At 42.0% G+C, this 23,262-nt stretch overlaps 1 protein-coding gene across 1 annotated transcript in view; it reads right to left on the bottom strand.

The window, feature by feature from the left end:
- ELP1 (elongator acetyltransferase complex subunit 1) overlaps nucleotides 1-20,830 on the bottom strand; it is a gene marked incomplete at both ends in the record, with an annotated part of 50,642 nt that extends 29,812 nt beyond the window's left edge. Inside the window, 12 exons of the mRNA XM_084236395.1 lie at nucleotides 1,696-1,795; nucleotides 4,301-4,471; nucleotides 6,182-6,412; nucleotides 7,504-7,597; nucleotides 8,583-8,706; nucleotides 10,636-10,726; nucleotides 11,020-11,116; nucleotides 12,847-12,932; nucleotides 14,249-14,329; nucleotides 15,056-15,137; nucleotides 18,439-18,591; nucleotides 20,681-20,830. Of these exons, the coding sequence (XP_084092521.1) occupies nucleotides 1,696-1,795; nucleotides 4,301-4,471; nucleotides 6,182-6,412; nucleotides 7,504-7,597; nucleotides 8,583-8,706; nucleotides 10,636-10,726; nucleotides 11,020-11,116; nucleotides 12,847-12,932; nucleotides 14,249-14,329; nucleotides 15,056-15,137; nucleotides 18,439-18,591; nucleotides 20,681-20,830 (1,460 nt within the window). The remainder of the gene's footprint in view (nucleotides 1-1,695; nucleotides 1,796-4,300; nucleotides 4,472-6,181; nucleotides 6,413-7,503; nucleotides 7,598-8,582; nucleotides 8,707-10,635; nucleotides 10,727-11,019; nucleotides 11,117-12,846; nucleotides 12,933-14,248; nucleotides 14,330-15,055; nucleotides 15,138-18,438; nucleotides 18,592-20,680) is intronic.
- Between the last annotated feature and the right edge of the window lie 2,432 nt (nucleotides 20,831-23,262).

Genomic DNA, 23,262 nt, shown 5'->3' on the forward strand with positions numbered 1-23,262 from the left:
CTAAGGACCTCACAGCAAAATAATGAACTTGAGAGATGACTTCTGTGCCTTCCTTCTGAGGCATTAATTCAGCAAAACAAGGCATGTTTTTGCCACCTCACACAGGAACTTACAATGGCTACTTCCTGCCCTTGAGTTCAAGCAGCAAACCCTCAGGGCACATGGAAGAGGCTAGGTCACTCACCTGATCTTCCGCCTCAACCCAGCTCTCCTGGTCTCAGTTACTCCACTGCATTCAGCCCTGAGCAGAAGTGTCCCCACCTCTGGCCCTCACCTCTTCTGCCCACCATGCTCAATGTCCCTAGTCCTTCGCTGACAATCCTACACCTTGCTCTTCAAGGGTCAAAGTAAGTATTTTTGTTTTTCATGAAATCTCCTCTAAATGACTAGGAGCTACTCACTCCATTTATATAAATACATGATATTCTCAGCTTTCTAGTTTGCCTCAAGTCTCTGTCCTCTAATAGTCTCAAGTCTGTGTAATGAAATAATCTATGTAAATGTTCTTTGAAAACCACTCAGCATTATAAAGGCAGCCCCAAAACATAAACAGGTTGGATACTTAAATATATTTGTTAGATACACTGCATACATTTAAGTAATATTATTTATTAAATTCAGTTATTTATTCTATCAATTATCAATTATTCCTATTCATTTAGAAATAAATGTTCCCAGGGCCTCCCTGGTGGCGCAAGCAGTTAAGCAACACACTATGAAACAATCAACAGCCTCTGCAGCACGAGTTCAATCCCCGGCCTGCCGACCAGGGAGAATCCCACATGGCATAGCAGACCTCTTCTGTCTCGCCCACTGCTCCCCTCAGCAATGTATTTCAGTCAGTCTGCCTGTTCTGTTCCCCACTCTGTCTCTGGTGGATCCTCTCATACCCTGCATCTCTGGCCTGTACCCCAGCTCTTGCATGCATAAATAAATAAATGTTTTTTCAAAAAAAAAAAAGAAAGACATGTTCCCAGAAGGCAAAGTAGTGTGGTTTAAGAACATGGGCTTATCAAATACACAGCACCCAGGAGTTCTGAGTATGGGATGAGGCACAGAAAGAGGATGTAGAGCCTCCCTGGTGGCATAAGGGGTTAAGACACAACCTATGAAGCTATCCACAGTGACCACAGCACAAGTTCAATCTCTGGCAGGGGAGCTACCCACATGGTGCAGCAAATCTCTCCTAACTTGCCCACTGCTCCCCTCAGCAGTGTATTTCAGTCAGTCTGCCTGTTGCTCCCCACTCTGTCTCTGGTAAATCCTCTCACCCCCCACACTGCTAGCCTGTACCCCAGTTCTTGTATATATAATCTTTAAAAAAAAAAAAAGAAAAAAAGAAAGAGGTTGCATTAGGTCAGCCCTATGTTTACAACCCAAACACCCTCAATTATGCACGCGCATGCAGCTCTATCCTATTGTCTGTATCTCTAGCTTTCCCATATGACTTCTGGAGAAATAAGGGCTGCTGCAGGAGTGGGTTCCAGGTCAGCTTATCCCGGGAATCTCCTGTCAACCATCAGGACAGGCGGCAGTCAGATACACAAAATGACTGGCCTCCCCATGTTGGCTTCCCAGGTGTCATAACTAACTGTTCCACTTGACATTAGGTCCAGAATGACAGCTGGCAAGATTCAGGACTCAATGCTGACTGCTTTTGTTCCCAGAGATTCAAGATATCCAAGAACAAATTACCTGTATCTCTTTTCCAGATGAGGCAATCTGAGGGAGACTTTAAATGAATTTCCACCCACAGCTCCCAGTTTCACTGTAGGATCCACACTTGGAGAGTCACCTAGAAAACAGAAATGCAAATACCATCATAATAGACTATAAACATTTTTCTTGATGTTAAAGTTACAGGGTCCTGCGTTCTAAAAGGCAAAGCACTTTACAAGTAAAGATTCTGGGAAATAGCTGCACCTCAACTTCTTTCTTAAATCTGCCTACCTTTCAGATTTAACCAAAACTTACTTTTGCCTTAATTCAAAGCAATCAGCATCCTCGCTGTGCCTCCTGGAGACAAGGTGGAGGGGCTGCTCTCTCACCTCAGGGCTATCTCCAGCTATTGTCCCGCAACTACCTCTCAATAACCCTGGCTCCTCTGACATCCTAAGCACTCAATAAAAAGACATCCTCCATTCTTGATCCAGTTCATCCAACACACAGGCAGAAGTACAAGTCTTTTAAAGATTCAGTCAGAACACTGCACCCCTCTGCTCCTAGCTCTCCAGTGGCTTCCTGCCTCAGAGGAATTCAGTGTAAATACTAATATCTTACTAGAACCTTTGAAGCCAGCAAAGGTTCTGTTCTTTGACACCTTCCCCATGATCTCACCCCCAGTATCCCTTTATTTGCTCTGCTGCAGCAACACTGCCCCCTGACTACTTGCTAAACATGACAGGCAACTGGGAGTTGCATGGAACATTCTTACCCCAGATGTTTGCAGATCTCCATGACTCCTACCAGGTCTTCTGCTTAAATGTTGTCTTCAAAGAGAGAACTTCCCTGATCACCCTAAAGACAAAAGCCACCTTCCAGCAGGCCTCAAGCAATTTCTTAACCTCTACCTTGCTTTATTTTTCTCCATAGCACCTGCCATCTGATACATATTTTTATTTAAAATCTTTCTCCCCAACTAGAATACAAATTCTACAAACACAAGGATGGGGATTGGGGCGTGGGGGCTGGTACTTAATAGATAAACATTGAGGAAAAAAAGAAGACTCACATTTTAAAAGCCACCTTTGAAAATTGTGGCCTCTCATTTGTCTCTACCCAATTCAAATGTCCACCACTCGTCTCTAGGTTCTTCATTGGTAACCACAAATTTGTGGTGGCAGTTCTTTCTCTTCTGCTCAGGCACTGAGCACTTAGCACTATCTGACCTATTGTGCTCAAACGAGGATATTCTGACTTTGACCTCAACCTCCAATATTTCTTCTCATTTCTTCTGAGCTCAATAAAACGTCTAACGTCACTTGACTCCCTGCACACCCTGGAAGCTGTCAGAAGCTGCTTCTTCACTGGAACTCGAACTCCCACCAACCTGTCCTTTGCATGCTCACTGGCAGGTGCCGGACACAAGCACGCTCTTCAATTTCAACCCCACGAGAGAAACCCACTATGCATACCAGGGCTATCACCTGAAATTGCCCTATGTTTGAAAAGCTAATCTCTAAATCTTTCACTTGAAGAAGGGCTCCCACAAGCCTTTTCCAGAATCATATCCAAACTCTCCACAAAGTGCTCTTTTACCAAAGGCTTACAGCTCCTGGATTTCTATGATCTTTCTCTTTTTTCCATTTTTACAGACATTCCCTCGGCCAAGCTGGCACCACCTGTTGCTAGACACTCTGCAATAGTCTTTGCCTAACTGGTGTTTCTGCCTGATACCCAACCAATCTTCTGAAAGCGGAGCTCTAAACCTACTACAGTGGAGGGTGGCACAGGATTTCATTTTGGGAAAATGAGAAAGTTCTAAAACTGATTGCTGAGATGGTTGCACAACCCTGTGAATATATTAAAAACTACTGAATTATATACATGGGGAAATGTTATGAATTTAATAAAGTTACTTTTAAGTGTTTGTGAGATAAAAATATTCTTTACATTGTAAAGTTATATATAAAGTCAGGTAAGTATCATACAGTAAGTACCACAAAAGCCTATACTCTGATTCTTTTCAATTTCACAGAACTGGCAATAGATTATCCAAACAGTAATAGAACATAGGAACAATCATATGTTCAATATGAATGATAAAGACTACTTTAAAAAGCAGTTAGCTTTTACATTTTCTGACTGGCCTCTGTGACATCAGTTTTCTAAGCTATTAAAAAAAAAAAAAGCTTAAATAGCATTGTTCAGTAGTCACCCCCTATTTGCAGGGGTTATGTTCCAAATACCCCAGTGGCTGCCTGACACTGAGGATAGTACCTAACTCTAATGTATATGTACTATGTTTTTCCCTACAAATACATGTAAAGGTAATGAAAACTGTGAAAAATTAAAGATGAACTAAAATACAATGCTATTTCCAGTGTTGAATGTTACTCTTAAGCCACTCACTCAGATTTAATGAAGCAAAAGAAATTGCTCTTATAAGCCAGAACAGGCGTGGGAAAAAAAATCCCAAAACAAAGCACCCAATAAGCCAAATAAAAATCATAATGATAATGATATTAAATATAAACTTTAAAATTTTAGGAACATTTGAACCAAGGAAACACCAAACTATCATTTGCTCGTGTAGGAGGGACTTGATTCACAACATCTTGATAACAGTTTTTGAACATACCACATTTATAAACAGAAATCTGGTTACTGGCATCTAGGACAGCAAGGTCATTACTCTTTTCAGGGTGTGCAGAGAACATGACTTGATTAACAGGACGCGGGAGCAGCAGTCGGTAGGAGCTCATGGGAGGGGGGACCACAGCCTGCCGGAAGACTGTCACCAACACCCTGTCTGCATGTGAGAGAGAAGGGCAGAGGGTTAGACACATCGATGATCATTTTCTAAAACAGAGCATCTCGGTAGCACAAGACCACTGACTCATCATGGTGGTAGAAAATACACAGTAATTCTTTAAAAAAATTTTGGTGGGCCTCCCTGGTGGCGCAGTGGTTGAGCACTGGGTTGCGAAACTGCCCACAGCCTCTGCAGTGCAGGTTTGATCCCCGGCCACCAGGCGAGGGTCCCACATGGCGCGCAGATCTCTCCTGCTGCCCGCTGCTCCCCTTAGCAGTGTATTTCATTGGTCTACCTGTTCTGTTTCTCACTCTGGCTCTGGTGAATTCTCTTGCCCTCCCACGCTTCTGACTGTACCCAGTGCTTGTATAAATAAATAAATAAATCTTTAAAAAAAAATTGGTGTTTTCATCATGAATAAACTTAAACACTATGTAGGGGAGGAACATAAATATCGTGGCCTCTGCCTATATCTGGCTACTGTCACCTCCAGGCCTAGACAATTCATCCCTGGGCTTGGAGGTTTCAGGAGCCAGGGACTAAGGCAAGAAGGCCAAGAGGGCAGAGTTCTCATTGTAAACCTGGGCCTGCAACTAACTCAGACTAAAGCAAGGAAATCATTTCCTGTGAAATCCTTAAAGCACTTCCCTATGTTGGGTTTCTAAGGTATATATATGATTAACGCTTCCATACAGAATATAAATGAAAATCAGTATTATGACCACCACATAAAACATGAACTATTATGCCGACTCACATTATAATTCAGAAGAAAGTTTCCTTTATGTTATCAGCAATAAGTAAAAACTGTATATAGGTGACTACTCTCTCCAGTTGCCTTCCGCTCACTAAAAAAAAACAAACAGGGCCTCCCCGGTGGCGCAGCGGTAGAGCGCTGGGTTGCGGAGCTGCCCGCGGCCCCTGCGGCTCCGTTTCAATCCCCGGCTGCTCCCCGGCCACCGGAGGAGGGTCCCACATGGCGTGCAGACCTCTCCTGCCGCCCACTGCTCCCCTCAGCAGTGTACTTCAGTCCTTCTGCCTGTTCTGCTCCCTGCTCTGGCTCTGGTGAATTCTCTCACCCTCCCGCGCTTCTGACTGTACCCAGTGCATGTATAAACAAAACAAACAAACAAACAAATAAATAAAAGCATGCCTCTATTAAAAAAAAATCTTTAAAAAAAAAAATAAATAAAATAAAATAAATTAAAAAAAACAAACCTTCAACCCTATTATAAAATACTAGCCCAATCCTCATGAGAAAGTGGTCTGTGATTTAAACTGAACATACTGGACAGTATGTTATTGCCCAATATTTTATCAGGAAACAAAGTCGCATAGGTGGAAGTCTATGTAAACATATGTCAGAGGGAAAACAAAAGTTAATATGCCCAGTGCTGCAAACCCACTTGCCTTCCTCTCTGCCCAAGGTCAAAACTTTCAATGTTTTCAAAGACCAAACAAGCAAATATGTGAAGGCCACAGATGTAGCATGACAGGACTGGGGAGGATGGGATGGGAAGAGGGGTGAGGAGGAGGGACCTAGCAGAGTACATGCCCCACCGAAGGATATTACCATACAGTCAAAGACAAAACAACAAATAAGTAAAATAAACAAAACAAAAATTCCCTTCTTTTAGTCAAACCACCACATTTGTAAGTGCTGGGCTCACAACCCTTACAGCCTGAGAACATATTCCAGCTGCTTACTTCCATCAATAACAGCCACGTTGGCCATGTCACTGGAATTTTCTCCTGAGCTCCGGTCAGTGGTCCAGTGCCAGTCATAGCAAAGGTAATGCCAGCCCTGACAGAGAACATGTAGCCGATGTGGCGTCACTGGGTCCCACATCAGAGACACGATCTTGCTCTTCCCACAGGTGTTGAAGGGCAGACTTTGTTTGAGGTACCAGTGATAGTTTCCAACAGTCCAGAGCTGAACTGCAAGAAAAATGAAAGAAAGGCAGTGAAAGTCCAGAGGACCATTCTGCATACCACCTGCTGTGGAGGTCGGGGCAACCTTCTCTTACTCAAATGACCCCTCTGACTCAACCTCTGCACTAATCCAATATTAACAATAATTTTTGAAAGGTAATTTTCCACAGGGATAAAATGTCAAGCATAAATAAGATCAGAAGCACACGCTTATTTTAGCCTCTATCTTCAAAATTTATGATCATGTGAAAGAAGACGGCAGAACAGTGTTTCAGTGAGTTTTTTCCCATGAAAATTTTAGAAGAAAATTTGTATCACAGTTGTATATTTAACAAAAAAGAGATTTTAGCTATAATGAGAAATACATATAAAAACTGAAAAACAAGAACATTTTAAGTCATTATTACAAAATAACAGAATTATCCTCTCCTTTTTACCTCTTTATCTTTTTCCTAGTGTTTTCACATATTACAAACAAAGTGAAAAATACATATTTACATAATTTAAAAGTTATACAGAAGATTTTTACATCTAATCCAATTTTTCTTACTTTCACAGTATTCCCTTGACCAGTATTTCAATCTCCTGCAGTGACACCATCTGAGAAGAAAGAGTACTGACAACCAGCAACGGTGAATTTTACAGAGCTCAGCTATCATGCCACGTTGCTTGCTTAAACACCAGTAAGGCTGGTGTGGAAAATTTTCTGTAAATGTGATTAACATTTAGTCAGTTGATTTTAAGTAAAGCAGATTACCCTCCATAATATGGATGTGTCTCATCCAATGAGTTCAAAGTCTTAAAAGGAAACACTGAGGTCTCCCATACAAGAAGGAATTCTGCCTCAAGACTGTAACACAGAATCCTTCCTGAGGGTCCACACTGCGGGTAGGTCTGTCCTACAAATTTCAGACTCACAACTAACATCATCTCTTACCTGAATTTCCAGTCTTCCAGCTTATCCTGGTTCTGTTTTTCCACAGAAACATGACTGAAAACCGTAAGTAATCAACACCTAACTACTATACCTTTGATTCTATTAAAAACTAAGTGGAAGATATGAGAGAGCATAAGGTTGAGAACTACAGACATCTTACCATAGGATTTTCGAGTGGAATTTTCTTCCTTCTGAAGTTCTTCTGCCCACACGGCAAGCACAGTGGAATCTGCATTCCACAGCAGGTCATTGACCTAGTAGTGGAAAAAGATCTATTATTGGCCTTGAACTATGTATTTACTTGAAAACCTTTTGATGGCTGAATCCTGTTCTCATAAGCCAAGAAAATCTCAGAACTTGATTTAAACTCTGGGTGTAAATTACTAACCCTCAGTCATTGAGAAATTCTGCTAAATATGCCATTATATGTAAATGACTTTAAAAAAACATTATCTTTAAACATTAAAAAAGACAAAGTAGGAACCTCCCTGGTGGCACAAGGGTTAAGACATAACCTATGAAGCTATCTGCAGTCACTGCAGCACGAGTTCGATTTCCAGCCAGCCAGGGAGCAACCCACATGGCGCAGCAGACTCTGCTGTCTTGCCCACTGCTCCCCTCAGCAGTGTATTTCAGTCAGTCTGCCTGTTCTGTTCCCCAGTCTGTCTCTGGTGAATCCTCTCAAGACCTGCAACTCTGGCCTACAGGTCAGTTCTTGTATGCACAAATAAATATTTAAAAAATAATTCTGCAAAATTCTAGTGCCTGTTGAAAGTAAGTATTAGAGACATGGGAGTTCATTCAACCCTCTCAATCTTTATCATGTTTAAATTCCACTGAATTAAGGAGTAGAATTAAGTAGAACATTTGATGTGTTTCTGCTCCAGCAAAGATTTCATAAAGATACATAAACTATTTAAGATTTACGAGTTATTAATGAAAAATATCATTATCATTGGAAGAATTTACTTTTGCAAAATAAAATAATAAAAACTAGCACTTCTATTTCCTATGCTTTACCTAGGACGGAGAATGAATGTGATTTCTTCTTTGTAAATTTTCTGAGTTTACGAAAAACAACTTTTTTTCCATTAAAAAAAGTTTTCAATTACAAGAAGTCACTATTTCTATTACTATCCATTCTGCAGCTTCTATTTATACAAACATATCAAATATAAACCCTCTCTACTGCTGTGGCAAGTCCTCAGAATTTGATGGTAAAACAACTTCAGGACCTACCTTAACTTCATCTTTGAGGAAAGGAAGTGTAAATTGTCCATGGAGAAGTCCATTTTTCTCAAAAAAAACAACATCCTGCTGGTTGGGTTTATCTTGAGTAGATGCAATCAAACTACCTGAGGGCCTTAAAGCAAACCCAGAGTTAAAACATCTAAGAGTTTATCCAGCTAGCTAAGAAACAAGATGAAATTCGGAGAAACAATTTTTCAGCCAAAACCAAACCACCCCATCTATACGGAGAAGCAACACTACGTGTCTCCTGGCAAGCAGTCACTAGTACACCTGCCCAGAGGAAAAATGTCTCTTCCGGTTTTCGATGCCTCAACTGCTCAGCCACATGGATTTAGATTACACTTGGATGACTTTTTTAAACCAACAATTTAAATCATTCCAAGTACACTGTCTTAAAAAAAAATGAAAAACTGGGCCTCCCCGGTGGCGCAACGGTTGAGCGCTGGGTTGCGAAACTGCGCGCGGCCTCTGCGGCGCCGGTTCGATCCCCGGCTGCTCCCCGGCCACCAGAGGAGGGTCCCACATGGCGTGCAGACCTCTCCTGCCGCCCGTTGCTCCCCTCAGCAGTGTACTTCGGTCCTTCTGCCTGCTCTGCTCCCCGCTCTGGCTCTGGTGAATTCTCTCACCCTCCCGCGCTTCTGACTGTACCCAGTGCATGTATAAACAAAACAAACAAACAAACCAGCAAACAAATAAATAAAGCATGCCTCTATAAAAAAAAAAAATGAAAAACTGAGCCACCCTGGTGGTACACTATCAAATCTCAGCACTGTCAAGCTATTGCCAGCCACTGCAGCATGAATTTGATCCCCAGCCGGGGAGTTAAACCACATAAGTTGCAGCAGAACTCTCCAGTATCACCCGCTGCTCCCCTCAGCAGTGTGTATCAGTAGATTCACCTGTTCTGTTCCCCACTGTATCTCTGATGAATCCTCTCACCTCCTGCACCTCTGGCCTACACCCCAGTTCTTGTATGCATAAATAAGTAAATAAATCTTTACAAAAGAAAAACTATTTTGGGCCTTCCCCAGTAGCGCAGTGGTTGAGCACTGGGCTGCAAAGCTGCCTGTAGCCACTGCAGCGCCAATTCAATCCCCAGCCGCCGGTGAGGGTCCCACAAGGCGCACAGACCTCTCCTGCTGTGCCCACTGCTCCCTTCAGCAGTGTAATTTCGTCAGTCTGCCTGTTCTGTTCCCTGCTCTGGCTCTGGTGAATTCTCTCACCCTCCCATGCTTCTGACTGTACCCAGTGCTTGTATAAATAAATAAATAAATCTTTAAAAAAAAAACAAACCCAACAACTATTTCTCCTTCAATTACATCAGCAAATATCCTATGCTCAGATAGGTGTCTTTTAAGATTTCTTGATCTTATATGAAAACATCTCAATCACCTCATCTTGTCTATATCTGTCTACAGAGTTTCAATTCAAATATATGTTTCTTTGCTCTATCATCCAATTGCCGAAAACTGACTGGAAACAAAATGTCTAAAACCTAGAGGCTAGTAGTGCTCTGCATATAACAGGTGCTACTACAACAGTGGATAGCTCCCCATGGTCAGGTGGCCGCAACACACGGGGAGACTGTGACTGTGTAGAGCACTAAGCCATGAGGTGAACTGGGCCCAAGTCTAGCCTGAAGCTTCCTAGACAAGCTGAGCCTTTCATGTTGGGGTTTGTGCTATAGAAAGAAGCTCTTTTCCTAGTTTTCATCAGAGCATCACTGAGCCCTTCAGACTGCGACTTCCCTGCTCAGTACCATTTTCTGTTTTATGCATTGGCTTCATATTGGCCTACCAAAACCTGCTCATTGTGTGAACAATGTGAAAAAGTTCTTTGAAGAACTTCTTCTGTCTTAGAATCTACCTTCAAATTCAGTCCAGACTTCAGAGAACTAAAAGAAAGATACAAACTAACATCCAAATGAGGAAATGTAAATATTCTTTCATGTTGCAAATATCTCTAATTCGAAGGGTAACACCCCCTCAACCCAGTTCTAAGAAATTCTCTAAGAAGATACAAAGTTTCTTCACCCACTTACTTCCAAGCCAGAGCCGGGCCCAGTCCTGCCACAGGCTCACTGGTTGACTGTAGAGCAAACTCTCGATTCCAAACTCTGACCTTCCGGGCCCCTGCACAGCAGAGACAAGCAAAGCACTATGATGAACGTGAAGTCAGAACTCTCACTTTCCCCACCAATAAAAAAATGTCAAAGTCAATTAGATTAATCTTGCCAAAGAATCCACCATGTGGGAGGCTGGACAAGATGGCCTCAAAGAAGTCTTCTAATTCTCAGCTCTAAATTCATTGACCACCTACACCTTAGATATGTAAGTAAAGAAAAATTCTCAAAGCAATAGAAAGAAAATGTCCTTGAATTTAATGAGATTATAAGACTTTTTTAAACTTCAGTTTATTTCCATACCTGTCTCTGGGCAAACAACACTCACAGCAAAAAACTGTCCATCACCACGCCAGGTAACTTGTGCTTTGTGGTCATCCCAGGGCAAAGCAGACTCAAGCTAAAGAATGGAAGAAACAGAAACACTACTAGCACCCTTCAATGGAAAGGATGATGTTCCACAACTGCTCTAGGCTATTAAATTTGTATCTCTTATTTGACGCTTAAGCTAGCTATAAAACCAGTGTCATGGAACCTTTATGAACCCATCTGGAAAAGCATTCGACCCAGAAATCTGCAAGAAAAGAGAAACAGATTTCAAAACAAAATCCTACTCTGAGCATTAAAATTAAAGGTGGTCAAGGAAAAAAAGAGAGGGAGATAATAAATAAAGATGGCCTCTAAGCATTTCAACAGTGGAACTCACCCCAGATCTAGATATTAAAAATAGTGAGTTGAGGAGGCTACCAGATAACTACAATAAGGAGATAAATGTTCTGTCTCTCTACATGTAATCAAGTAGAATTCTGCTTATTCAATTATTGAGAAAGCTTCACAACAGCACACAGAAGTGTTAAGATGAAAGGAAACTGGGCAGGGAAGGGCCAGAGGTCACAAAGGCAGTAGCAATGATCAGTGTTTCATGCTCTGTAATTTGGGAGGAAGACAAGTCTCTGATGCCACTTTATCTCGATCAAGGCCTTGAAGACAAAAGCTAACTCTGTGGGGTGGGGGACAAATGATCACCGGAACGAACATCATCACATTCCAGTGCAGCTAAGTGGAAATGGCAGCAGTCAGCACAACAGGGAACTCACAGGGAGCCCAGCAGATTTATGCTCAGTGAAACTGCCCTGCGGTAGAGACCATGGACTTTCAATAGGAAAGGTTTAATGTGAGTTTCACAGAATGTTGCTGGAAATAATTAAGGACAGAAAAAGTCAATGGCAAGCAATGCCTTATTGATTCACCTATCCTAGAAAGACAGCTTTTGGAAATTTCTACATAGACTATAAATACAATGCCTCCACTTGCTCAGGCTTGAGTGTGGAATCATCATCACTAATTCCTCTCTCAGACCTCACATCTGATCTATTATCAAGACATCCTGCAGCTCTACCTTCAAAATGTAGCCAGAAAGAAGGAAAACAAAGCATTTCATCCAAAAGAAAAAAAATTGCAAAAAAACTCTCAAGTGTATATATGGAGGAAAACAGAAAAACACACATGCAGATGACAGCTGTGGAATCAGGACAGCAGCTCCTTCCATAAGGGAAGGGAATCAGAAAGGGAGAGATAGGATGTTTCACATCTACTGGTAATAACTTATTTTTTTTTTAAGATTTATTTATTTATACAAGCACTAGGTACAGTCAGAAGCACGGGAGGGCGAGAGAATTCACCAGCGCCAGAGTGTGGAGTAGAACAGGCAGAAGGACCAGAGTACACTGCTGAGGGGAGCAGTGGGCGTGGCAGGAGAGGTCTGCGTGCCATGTGGGACCCTTGCCAGCAGCCGGGGATTGAACCAGCGCTGCAGAGGCTGCAGGCAGCTTTGCAGCCCAGTGCTCAATCGCTGCACCACCGGGGAGGCCTGGTAATAACTTATTTTTTAAACTAAATGTTGATAATATTTATTATCAACACTGAATGACACAGCAACCTGGAAAAAAAAAAAAAGCTCTCTCTAGGATGATCCATTCCCTGATGGCTCCAAAAAACTTTGGTTTTACTAAAGAAGAAGAGATCTGTTCATCATTAACCTTTATCTCAACACCTAAGAGTTCCTGGTGTTCCGGAGGCAGGATTTCTATTCCTCCCACTAAAGGTACCTCACCCATAGAGCAACCTTACCATTTGCACTTGAAAGGCCGCTTGCCTGCCCTCTGATCCATGGAACTGTGTCTCCTTCCGGCCCCATCCAACAGTGATAAACTTACCTAGAGAACAATTGTTGAGAATGTGCAAACCAAACAATAAGTTAAATAAAATGAAATAAAATCAGTTCATAGCTATTTTTCAGTTAGTCACTGGCAATCACTTAGGTCGTCAGCAATCTCTCAATAAACTGACCAGCAGTCAACATTTGAAAAACCTACATTCTATATTACATGCAGCAGTGAGTGTGAAGAATCTGAAATGGCTTTATTTTAGAAAACACTTTATTGCCATCTTAAACACTCCAAATTCTCTTAATGAGAGTCGGTACTTTATAATGAAGTAGAATAAAACATGAAGAATTTACATGATATGGCAATAAATAACAAAGCATAAAACTCAAGACAAGAGGTGGGAATAAAATTCTGATTATAAGTATTCAATCCACTATATGTATCTATCCTCCCCATTAATGGGTAGAGGAGACTGAAGACTATGGAATTCAACCCCTCACAGACTAGACCTCCCAAGTGGCAGAGGTCAAAATTAAAACAGGGCTTCTTGGGCTTTCCTGGTGGTGCAAGGGGTTAAGTCTCAGTACTATGAAGCTATCAGCAGCCACTACAGCAAGAGTTCAATCCCCAGCCAGGGCAATTGGTGCTATTTTCATAGCAACTACTCAAAAATTATTTCCAAATAAATTATTTTTGAATATTAGTTTTCTAAATGATTTCTCAGAGTTTGTGGAACAAAAAGCCATGTGCTTAGATTGCAGCACGGTAAAATACCTTCTCCCCTTTCCCTTCCCTCAACCAGCCCAGTTACCTGCACCCTCAGGTTGTCCAGAACTTCTTATACTCAATAAGCATCTCCCTTCCTCTCCTCCTTCAATATTCCCAAAGACTCAACTCCAAAAATACCACAGTTAAATCTTAGCAAGAAAATAATCTGAAAAGTATTTTTCTCATGAAAATGCAGACTTGGATCGATCAGTAGAAGCGAAAATAAGCCTAATAACTCTCTTGTTTTCTCCCTAAAATTATACCCCAGAAGTACTCTTATTCTAGTTAGCACAGTTCCTTTCATCGAACCCCCAGCCCAATCTTTGCTGAGGTTTGGGCACTAACCATCCTGGTAATCCTAAACATAGGTAGGTCTCCAGTGCCCAGGTCACTGACAAAGTCAACTCTCAGACATGTAGAGCACCTGAGGATGCCTTTTCAGATCTGGGATGGGCTAAAGGAATTGGACTATCAGACACTGAAAAAAAGTTTAAGCTTCATGGTTCTTTGGGTTTATGAGTGGTTATTAGTACATAAGAAAGTGGCCAAGCCTGCGCAGAAATTCAGGTCACAAGATATTTCAAAGCTATACTCACTTTCACCAAAATCATCCTGGTGAATTTGCTGTTCCATGATTGGTTCAAAGTCTTTTGTCATCATAATTAGGGACTGTTGACCTTGAAAGAGCACAAATAAGAATGATTATGTTTGCATGCAACAAATTTGCCATTCCATAAGTATCTATAACACTGTAAACTACAGAGCTGGAGTGGAGAAGTTTATAGTCAGAACAGAGCAGAAAAAAGTCATGCTAATGTTTCGGCTCTCATTAAAGAAAAACAAAAAATCTTGACAGGATAAGCCACCTGGTGCTGCTGTTCAGCTATTTAAGTATGTGAACCAGCATAAAGGTCCACAAAGTGTGCAGACTTGCATACTTCAGTCATCAAGGTCCTTCTTCAAATATTCCTCATAAGGCTGCTAGTTTATAGAAACTCATCCAAATGAAGAGAATTAAAGGGAAAAAAGCAGTATTTGAGAGCTTGTAAGAGTGCTTAAGAGTTGTAGGATAGTTTTAGAATCTGTTTATACAGCAACTCTTCCTTTTAGAGTTGGTTAAATAAATACTGCTGACATTTCTAACTATGACTTGGTATTATCTCCAGGTTTTAGGACTTTGAGTCCCATTTCCAAAGATTGAAAAGCTGAATGAGTCCATTTTTAAAACAATTTACTGAAGGGTAAAACTTGAGTAAAAAGGAACACATTCCTTCTAGATTATAATGCTGGTATCATTGTTCAAATAAATTTCTTGAAAACTTAGTAACCTAAAACTTAAGCCTGTAAGGTAACAAGAATCATATTTTACAAAGCCCAGCGCTAGGGACCAGTGGCAAGTTTACCTGTAGCAAGCAGCACTAGCTCCTGGTCAGGACTCCAACTCATGACAGAGATACCGCTAGCAACGCTCCCAACACATTCCAGCTGAGACAAAAGAAAAGTGCTAAGAGATTTCAAAACACCAGCATCTAGGTAAATAGTGACTATAGCCTTAATCAAAACAATTAAAAACACAACATACAAATGTAAATTAATTCAACAAACATTTATTAAGGTATTAAGAAGTGCTAGGTACTAAGAAAATAGGCATAACACAAGGCTGGAAGTGACTAAGGCCACTCCATTCCTTCCAGAGCTGGCTCATGAAGGAAGAGAAAAAGATGACTCTCCAGTGGGATTTGAGATACAACCAAGGTCTCGGGGACTGAGTGGGAGTTTAGAGGCAGGAATGGGCACTGAGCAGGTTTTTGGATCCAGTAGACTGCGTAAAGGAGGAGAGTCCTTGGAGTCCTCAGTGGTTTTTCAGGCTTTTATTGGGATTTACCAGGTACATGGCAGGCAGAGGTGCTAGGGGCCGGGAGGCTGGCAGGTCTCCCAGCCCCCAGCAAGTCTTCAATCTATCTGGGCTGTCCAGCGTCTCTGCTTCTCTCTCTGCTCTACTATTCGTTCTGCTTCTCTCTCAGCTTCTGTTGGCATTTCCATGACACCACCCTTAAAAGCCCAGTCTTAGCCCAGGCGAATCCCATCTACATATGCCCACACCCTACTCCAGGTGCCCGCCATCAGGCATGCATTCAGGACTACAGGGTTCTGTCATCTATCCTAATGGTGGGAGGGCAGAAAAGCCTGATACTTTTACCTTACCCTACAGGGGCTTCCGAACAGGGGATGACAAACGGCCCTGGAAAACCCAGGCAAGCTTTTCTGAGGTGCCATGAAAGTGATGACAGGACCATGAGAGAGACAGAGGAGGTGCAGAGTTATAAAAAGCAGTTAAAAGTCAGCTGCAACTAGAGCAATAAGATATAGACAAACAGGAACGATGGAGAGAAAGGGGAGGGAAGCTAAAAGGAATTTGGGGAACAGATAAGGAAAGGTCTCATAAGACACAAGGAAAATGGATTCTGTGTTATAGACAAACAGGGAGGATCAACACCTGAGCTTAATAATCAGGAAGAGGAGGTGGCACAAGGAGTTAAGTCTCAGCACTATGAAGCTATCCATAGCCACTGCAGCACGAGTTCGATCCCCGCAAGGGAGATGCCCACACAGTGCTGCAGACCTCTCCTGTCTCACCTGCTGCTCCCCTCAGCAGTGTATTTCAGTCAATCTACCTGTTCTTTTCCCCACTCTGTCTCTGGTAAATCCTCTTACCCCTCTCCCCACACCTCTGGCCAGTACCCCAGTTCTTGTATGCATAAATAAATCTTTAAAAAAAAAAATCAGGAAAAAAAGTCTAAAATGTTTTGAAAGTAAAAGCATAGCTTCTAAATATGGGAAACACTAAGTTGTACTTGATCATTTTGATACTTCTCACCATTAGCTGAAAGATCAATTATTGAACAGAATGTTTAAAAGCAAAGTTACCAAATTTAGGGTTCAAATACCCTCTGGCAACTTGTAGTCACAGGAATGGGCACAGTGCAGGTTTTCTGATCCAACAGACTGGGTAAACGAGGAGTCAGAGTCCTCAGTGGCTTTTGAAGGTTTTTTATTGCGATTTACCAGGCACATGGCAGGCAGGGGTGCTGGGGGGCCAAGAGGTGGGCAGTCCTCCTAGCCCCCAGCAAATCCTCACTCTATCTGGGCTCTCTGGTGTTCTCTCTGCTTCTTTTCTCTCCTGCTTTTCCGCTTCTTGGCTTCTGTTTGTTCTTGACTTCTGCTTTCGTCCCCGCGACACTGCCCTTATAAACTCAGTCTCTCAGCCCAGGTGTGCCCACTTCAGGTGCCCGCCATCAGGCATGCATTCAGGACTACAGGGGTCCCTCATCTATCCTAATGGTTGGAGGGCAGAAAAGCCTGATACTTTTTCCTTACCCTACACAACTGTATGACTAGAGCCCATTATTGAACTCCCTAAGCCTCAAATCTCTCTTCTGAAGAATGGGAAAATGGCAATTTACTTCATAATTTGTGATGAAGAAAATCTTGCAACAAACTTGGAAAAGTGCCTGGCACACTGTAAACATTTAATAAATGTCAGCTGCTATTATTACACTCTTAATAGTTATAATACAACTCTTGTAATAGAATCAATGTCAATGAGGTCCCAATTGATGGAGTAATCAAAGAAATTTTAAAAGAATCAGACTGGCTGTTAAGAATGTGAGGAGAGAGGGTCTCCCTGGTGGCCTATGGCTTAACTATCAGCACTATCACTGCTAAGGCCTGAGTTTGATCCCTGGCCAGGGAGCAAACCTACATAAGGCCCAGCAGACCTCTCCTGTCTCACCTGCTGCTCACCTCAGCAGTGTGTTTCTGTAAATCTGCCTGCTCTGCTCCCTACTATGTCTCTGATGAATCCTCTCACCTGGTCACCTTTGGCCTATACCCCAGTTCTTCTACACAATAATAAATAATCTTTAAATAAATAAATAAAGTTTTAAAGAAAGAATGTGGGGAAAGAAATCCAGAAATTCAACCTTATGCTAGAGCAGAAAAAGAGGTAAATGGTTGAATTCTATCTCCTCTGGTAGTCATAAAATATACACACAGTGAGAGTGCATAACTTTAGTATCTGTAGTTCAGGGACTCCAAAGTTAGCTATTAATGAGAGGCATTCATAACTAACAATATAAGTTGTATTAAAATTTTAAAAATCTACTAAATTAAGTAATAAAGGTTACAACTTGGGATCAGATTCTGAACCCGATACAGGAGAATGACCAGGGTTTTTTTGTTTGTTTTTTGTTTTTTTTAAAGATTTATTTATTTATTTATACAAGCACTGGGTACAGTCAGAAGCACGGGAGGGTGAGAGAATTCACCAGAGCCAGAGCAGGGAGTAGAACAGGCAGACTGACAAAGTGCACTGCTGAGGGGAGCAGCGGGTGTGGCAGGAGAGGTCTGCGCACCATGTGGGACCCTCACCAGCGGCCGGGGATCAAACCGGCACTGCAGAGGCTATGTGCAGCTTCACAGCACAGCGCTCAACCGCTAAGCCACCGGGGAGGCCCTGACCAGGGCTGTTTGGGAATGTTCTGATTATCTGGAATGTTCTGATTATTCCTCTTAAAAGATGCAATAGACAAAAGATGCAATTGAGTTTTAGAAGAATCCTAAAATATAACTAAAGCCATGCCAATAATTTGTATAAAGAGATACATAATGTAAAGATTCCAACTTGTAAATTATATATCCTATGGCTCCCAATTCTTTAAACTTCTACACAAAACAAGCAACTTGTCTGAAGAAGCCTAAGATCTCCTCCTCACTGGCTGCTTACCTGGTGTGTGCTGAGATTGCAGAGTATGACATCTCCGGAGGCGGTAGCCACACACACAGACTCCTGATCCAGCAAATCCTGAATACCAACAATACAGCCACTTCCATCCTCTGGGAGAAAGCCTTCTGCTGCTAAAGGAATTTCATTTTTCACCTTTCACCAAAACAAATAAGCAAAATTTAAGCCGATTTAGATGGTGTGGAGTAGAGATCGAAACATAGTTTTAAAAACAGTATATTCCCAATTGAGGCCACTGTTTATACAATATTTACACAGTAGAGAAATCTTTCAGGAACAACTCATAACTCTTTCTAGTTGTAAAATACTTTTTAATTCCCCTTCATAACATTAAAACTTCCAAAAATGTTACCTTTTTTAGATTAAAAGCTAAACTTACACTTCAGAAATATCACAATCCTACTCTCTTTAACAGGAAAAATATTTAATGTGAACTTTTTGCTAACCAAACACAAAACAAAAACAAAAAGCTTGGTCACTTTTAAAATATTCAATTAAACATGAAGCTAATAACTAATTTCCTAAGATTTTTATAGTATAAAGAAAAGGCTAAGAATAATCAAAATACATCAGGAGCAAATGATTGGTAAAATACCAAGCTGCAAATATAATGAAGGGAAGATATCAGAATCAACCCAAAGAATTTTTATATGCTCAGAATCCAGCAGTGAAGATTCTGTATTAGATGGTGTGGGGTAGAGATCGAAACATAGTTTTAAAAAACACTACATTCCCAAACTGGGTCGCTACATGCAAAAGAATGAAGCTTGACCACTACCTCACACCATGCACAAAAACCAACTCAAAATGGATTAAAGAACTAGACATAAGTCCTGAAACCATAAAATACATAGATGGAAATATAGGCAAAACACTCCATGATATGCACATCAAAGACATCTTTACAGACACATCACCCAAAGCAGTGATAGTGAAGGCAAAGATCTACAGCTGGGACTACATAAAATTAAAGAGCTTCTGCACAGCCAAAGAGACAATAACAAAAACAAAGAGAAACCCCACCGACTGGGAGAACATTTTGCACACAACACTAATGATAAAGGACTGATCACAAAAATCTACAAAGAGCGGATGAGACTCAACAAAAACAAAGAAAATAATCCAGTCAAAAAATGGGCAGAAGAGCTAAAAAGAAACTTCTCCAAAGAGGAAATGCAAATGGCCAACAGGCATATGAAAAAATGTTCAACATCACTTGTAATCAGGGAAATGCAAATCAAAACTACCATGAGATACCATCTTACACCAGTAAGAATGACACATGTTAAAAAAACTAGCAACAACAAATGTTGGCGAGGTTGTGGAGAAAAAGGAACTCTCCTGCACTGTTGGTGGGAGTGCAAACTGGTCCAACCACTATGGAGAGCTGTGTGGAGATTTCAGGAACTACTAAACATAGAGCTTCCATATGATCCAGCAATTCCACTCCTAGGTATTTACCCAAAGGACACAGAAACATCCATTCCAAAGAGCACCTGCACCCCTATGTTTATAGCAGCACTGTTTACAATAGCTAAGCTTTGGAAACAGCCCAAATGCCCAAAAATAGATGACTGGATCAAGAAGATGTGGTACATATACACCATGGAATATTACCCAGCATTCAAAAAAGATAAACACATGCAATTTGTAGCAACATGGATGGCGCTGGAAGGGATCATGCTCAGCGAAATAAGCCAGAAAGAAAAAGAAAAATACCCGATGGTCTCACTCATAGCAGGAATCTAGAACACTTAAATAAGGGACCAGGAAAAAGAATAACTATAAGAAAGAAAATATCAAAATCAACAAACAACTATGAACCAGAGACACTCTGTGGGGCTGGGGGGCAGGGAAAGGAGGGCTTGGGGTCAAAATAAGGGGGTTGTAATTGTATGGGGAATATAAAAATAAAATTTAAAAAAAAATAAAAACACTACATTCCCAATTGAGGGCCATTGTTTTATAAAATATTTACACAGAGAAAGCACCCACACAAAACAAGTCAGTTTTGACAACTTAGATTTAGAATAGAAACAGAGTTAAAGGTTGGTTACTATTTAAATTCTGCCTAATATGACATCAACATAAAGTAAATGAAACATTCATTTAGGAGGTTATGAATTCATTAAGATTTACAGTAAGGTCTACACAGGAGAAGCAGGTTTGGAAGGAGACAAGTAAGGGGGCATGCCTCATGCTGGCATGTCCATCAATAACTTACTTCTCTTGTGACAGGATCTACTTCTACCAGACCATGTTCTGAGCCAATGACCACTGTCCCCTGTTCAGTTCTGAGACAGAAGCACTGAGGTTTTCCCAGAGCATGAATATCCCTAAACTCCAGGGTCTGAAGTAGCTTTAGATTTCTCATAATGAAGTGATTCCTGAAAGAAACAAATAACCCTTTATGAAACATTAATTTCTAAGAGAAAAAGGAACATCTTAGTGGTGATAAGTCACACTCATATTTGAGATGAGGGAATGCCTGGCTTATCTACCTAGAAGGGAGTAAGGGAGGGATGAGAACAGTAAAGCTCAAGAGGTCAGACATGTCATTTCTGGTTGTCATTCATGCAGGCTTATCACATTCATTGTGCTGTTCCTTTGCCATGTTCAGATCATCAAAAAGTTTTACACACTTGGGTTCTACTTACCAATAGTCAGTGAAGCCCTGGGATTCATGGATCCTGAGATAAGAGTCTGGAGGGCAAAGGCAGAAGGAGCTAAAAATGACTCACTTTTCCTGTTATCTTGCAGTTCCTGTTAATGTTGCCCCAGCAATGGGTCTTAATCCTTGCAGAGGCCCCCTACTCCTAGTACTCCCAGGACCAGTGTCATCATTCCCACTCCCCAAGGAAACAACACAAATCAGGCAGCCCCCCTCCAGATAGATGAAATCCAACAACATGGGGCTCCTTCCATGGATTTCGGAGGTATCAGCCCCAGAAATGGTCCTAGCTTTACATTGCTTCCCCTCCAAGGTCAGGTCATGACAGCTCCGCTGTCTTCCCTTGTTTTGATCTGAAGGCCTAGATACTTGGAGTTACTTCAATCAGTAGAAGTACTTCTTCATCTTTCATATTACTTCATGGCTCCCTTTAGCTTTTTGTCACTCCAAAAGCTATTTAATCATTTTTCACATTAAATTGTCCCTATTGAAATACTGTGTGGTTTCTACCTTCCTGACTGAACCTTGACTGACAAATAGAGCAAACAACCCAAGTTCCCAAATCACTGAGTACATAGCCTGACAGCATGAGCTACCTACCCCTACTTCCCCAATTCAGAGTTAACTTCTCTTAATTTTCTCCCATCATCCTTACTCCTTTTCCTTCTCAGGACCATCCCCATTACTTTACATTACTAGCATAGTATCCTCCCAACTCCTCCAGGACCTAGGCTCATTAGCATGCTCTCTTTTGTATCTGGAATCTTCAACTCCCCCAGCCCACAATTTAAAACCTTTCTCTCCTCTCAAATGTGCTAACTCTCCCCACACTACAGGTCACTTCTGGATCCTCTCCTAATTTTCTGATAATGCCTCCTCCATTTTCTTCCCTTGGCCCTTCATCCACCCACCTCTTTAATCATCGTGCTCACAACTCTAAGTATCAGGCAGAGCAGTTACATGTTGACTAAATCTAAATATCAAGCCCCGACTCTCCCCAAACTGAAGAATAAACCCACATTTTCAATCTCCTGATGTATTTAGAAGAATGTGTCACAAGTACATGAAAGGCAACCTGGAAAATGAAGAACTTTTTATTCTTCCACCAAATGAGTTTCTCCTATTTGGAAATAAGATATTTCTGTCCTCTGTCCAAGCTGAAAATTATCTTTGCCTCCTTCTTGCTCACACTGGATTAGTAAACGATTCACTGGTTAGCTCCGTGGCTGTCAATAACACAGTATGAAACCTTACAGAGTGCTAATCAATCCTCCCATCTGGTGTGTGAGTTACCTCAAACACTGAGTACTTTAAAAGCTAGGATCTGAAGACTAAAGAAGACTGACAGTCGTCGTCTCCACGGAGGTGACAGATTCATGGGAGTGAAGGCCACATAATACACCACATTAAATGGAGAAACTGACGTGCAACTTACACAAAAAACTCACCAACGCGAGAAAGCACGCACAGAAGAGCATCAAAAAAAAAAAATCTCTAATAACCATCGCCTTCTTTCTTACATTAACTGATTCGCTTTCAGTGTACTATGCACTCCCGCAAGGAATCAAGTGGCTGGGTAAGTGCTGCTGCGGGAGCAGCACGCCCTCCGGGCTCCCCAGCCCTCCAGAGCCCCCATATCGCCGCAGAGCAAGGGTCAAGTCTACAGAGAACTCAAGATTCGAAGCCAGAGGTGGTCACGCCGCACTCCAATGCCGGGCCTGCTGCAGGCAGAGGTTAAGCGTTCAAAGGTTCTCTCCATCAGGACACCCCCAGGTGGACAGGGTCCGGTTGCTTGCCTCCCCACTTCTGGGGGGGTCCTTGAACGCTCACCTGCGCCGCGCTCTGAGGACCCCAAAACAGCGGAGCGTCCGCCCTCGTCTCCCCGGCCACGCGCAGGATCCAGCCCGGGGCTGTGCACGCGCCTCGCTCTGTCTGCGGCCGGCCGCGTAAGGTGCCTCCCCTCTGCCTGACCTCCAGACCAGGGGGATAGCGGGTAAGGCCCCGGGGAGGGGCAGCTGGTGCAAACGACGCTCAAAGCAAGCAAGACCGCGCGACTCGGCGCAGGAATGACGTCACGAAGCGGAGGGGCGTGGCCCGCCTGCTCCCGAAACACAGGTGGAACTACGCGGGCCTCA

Source organism: Talpa europaea (assembly GCF_964194135.1).
Source record: "Talpa europaea genome assembly, chromosome: 7".
Taxonomy (NCBI): Eukaryota; Metazoa; Chordata; class Mammalia; order Eulipotyphla; family Talpidae; genus Talpa; species Talpa europaea.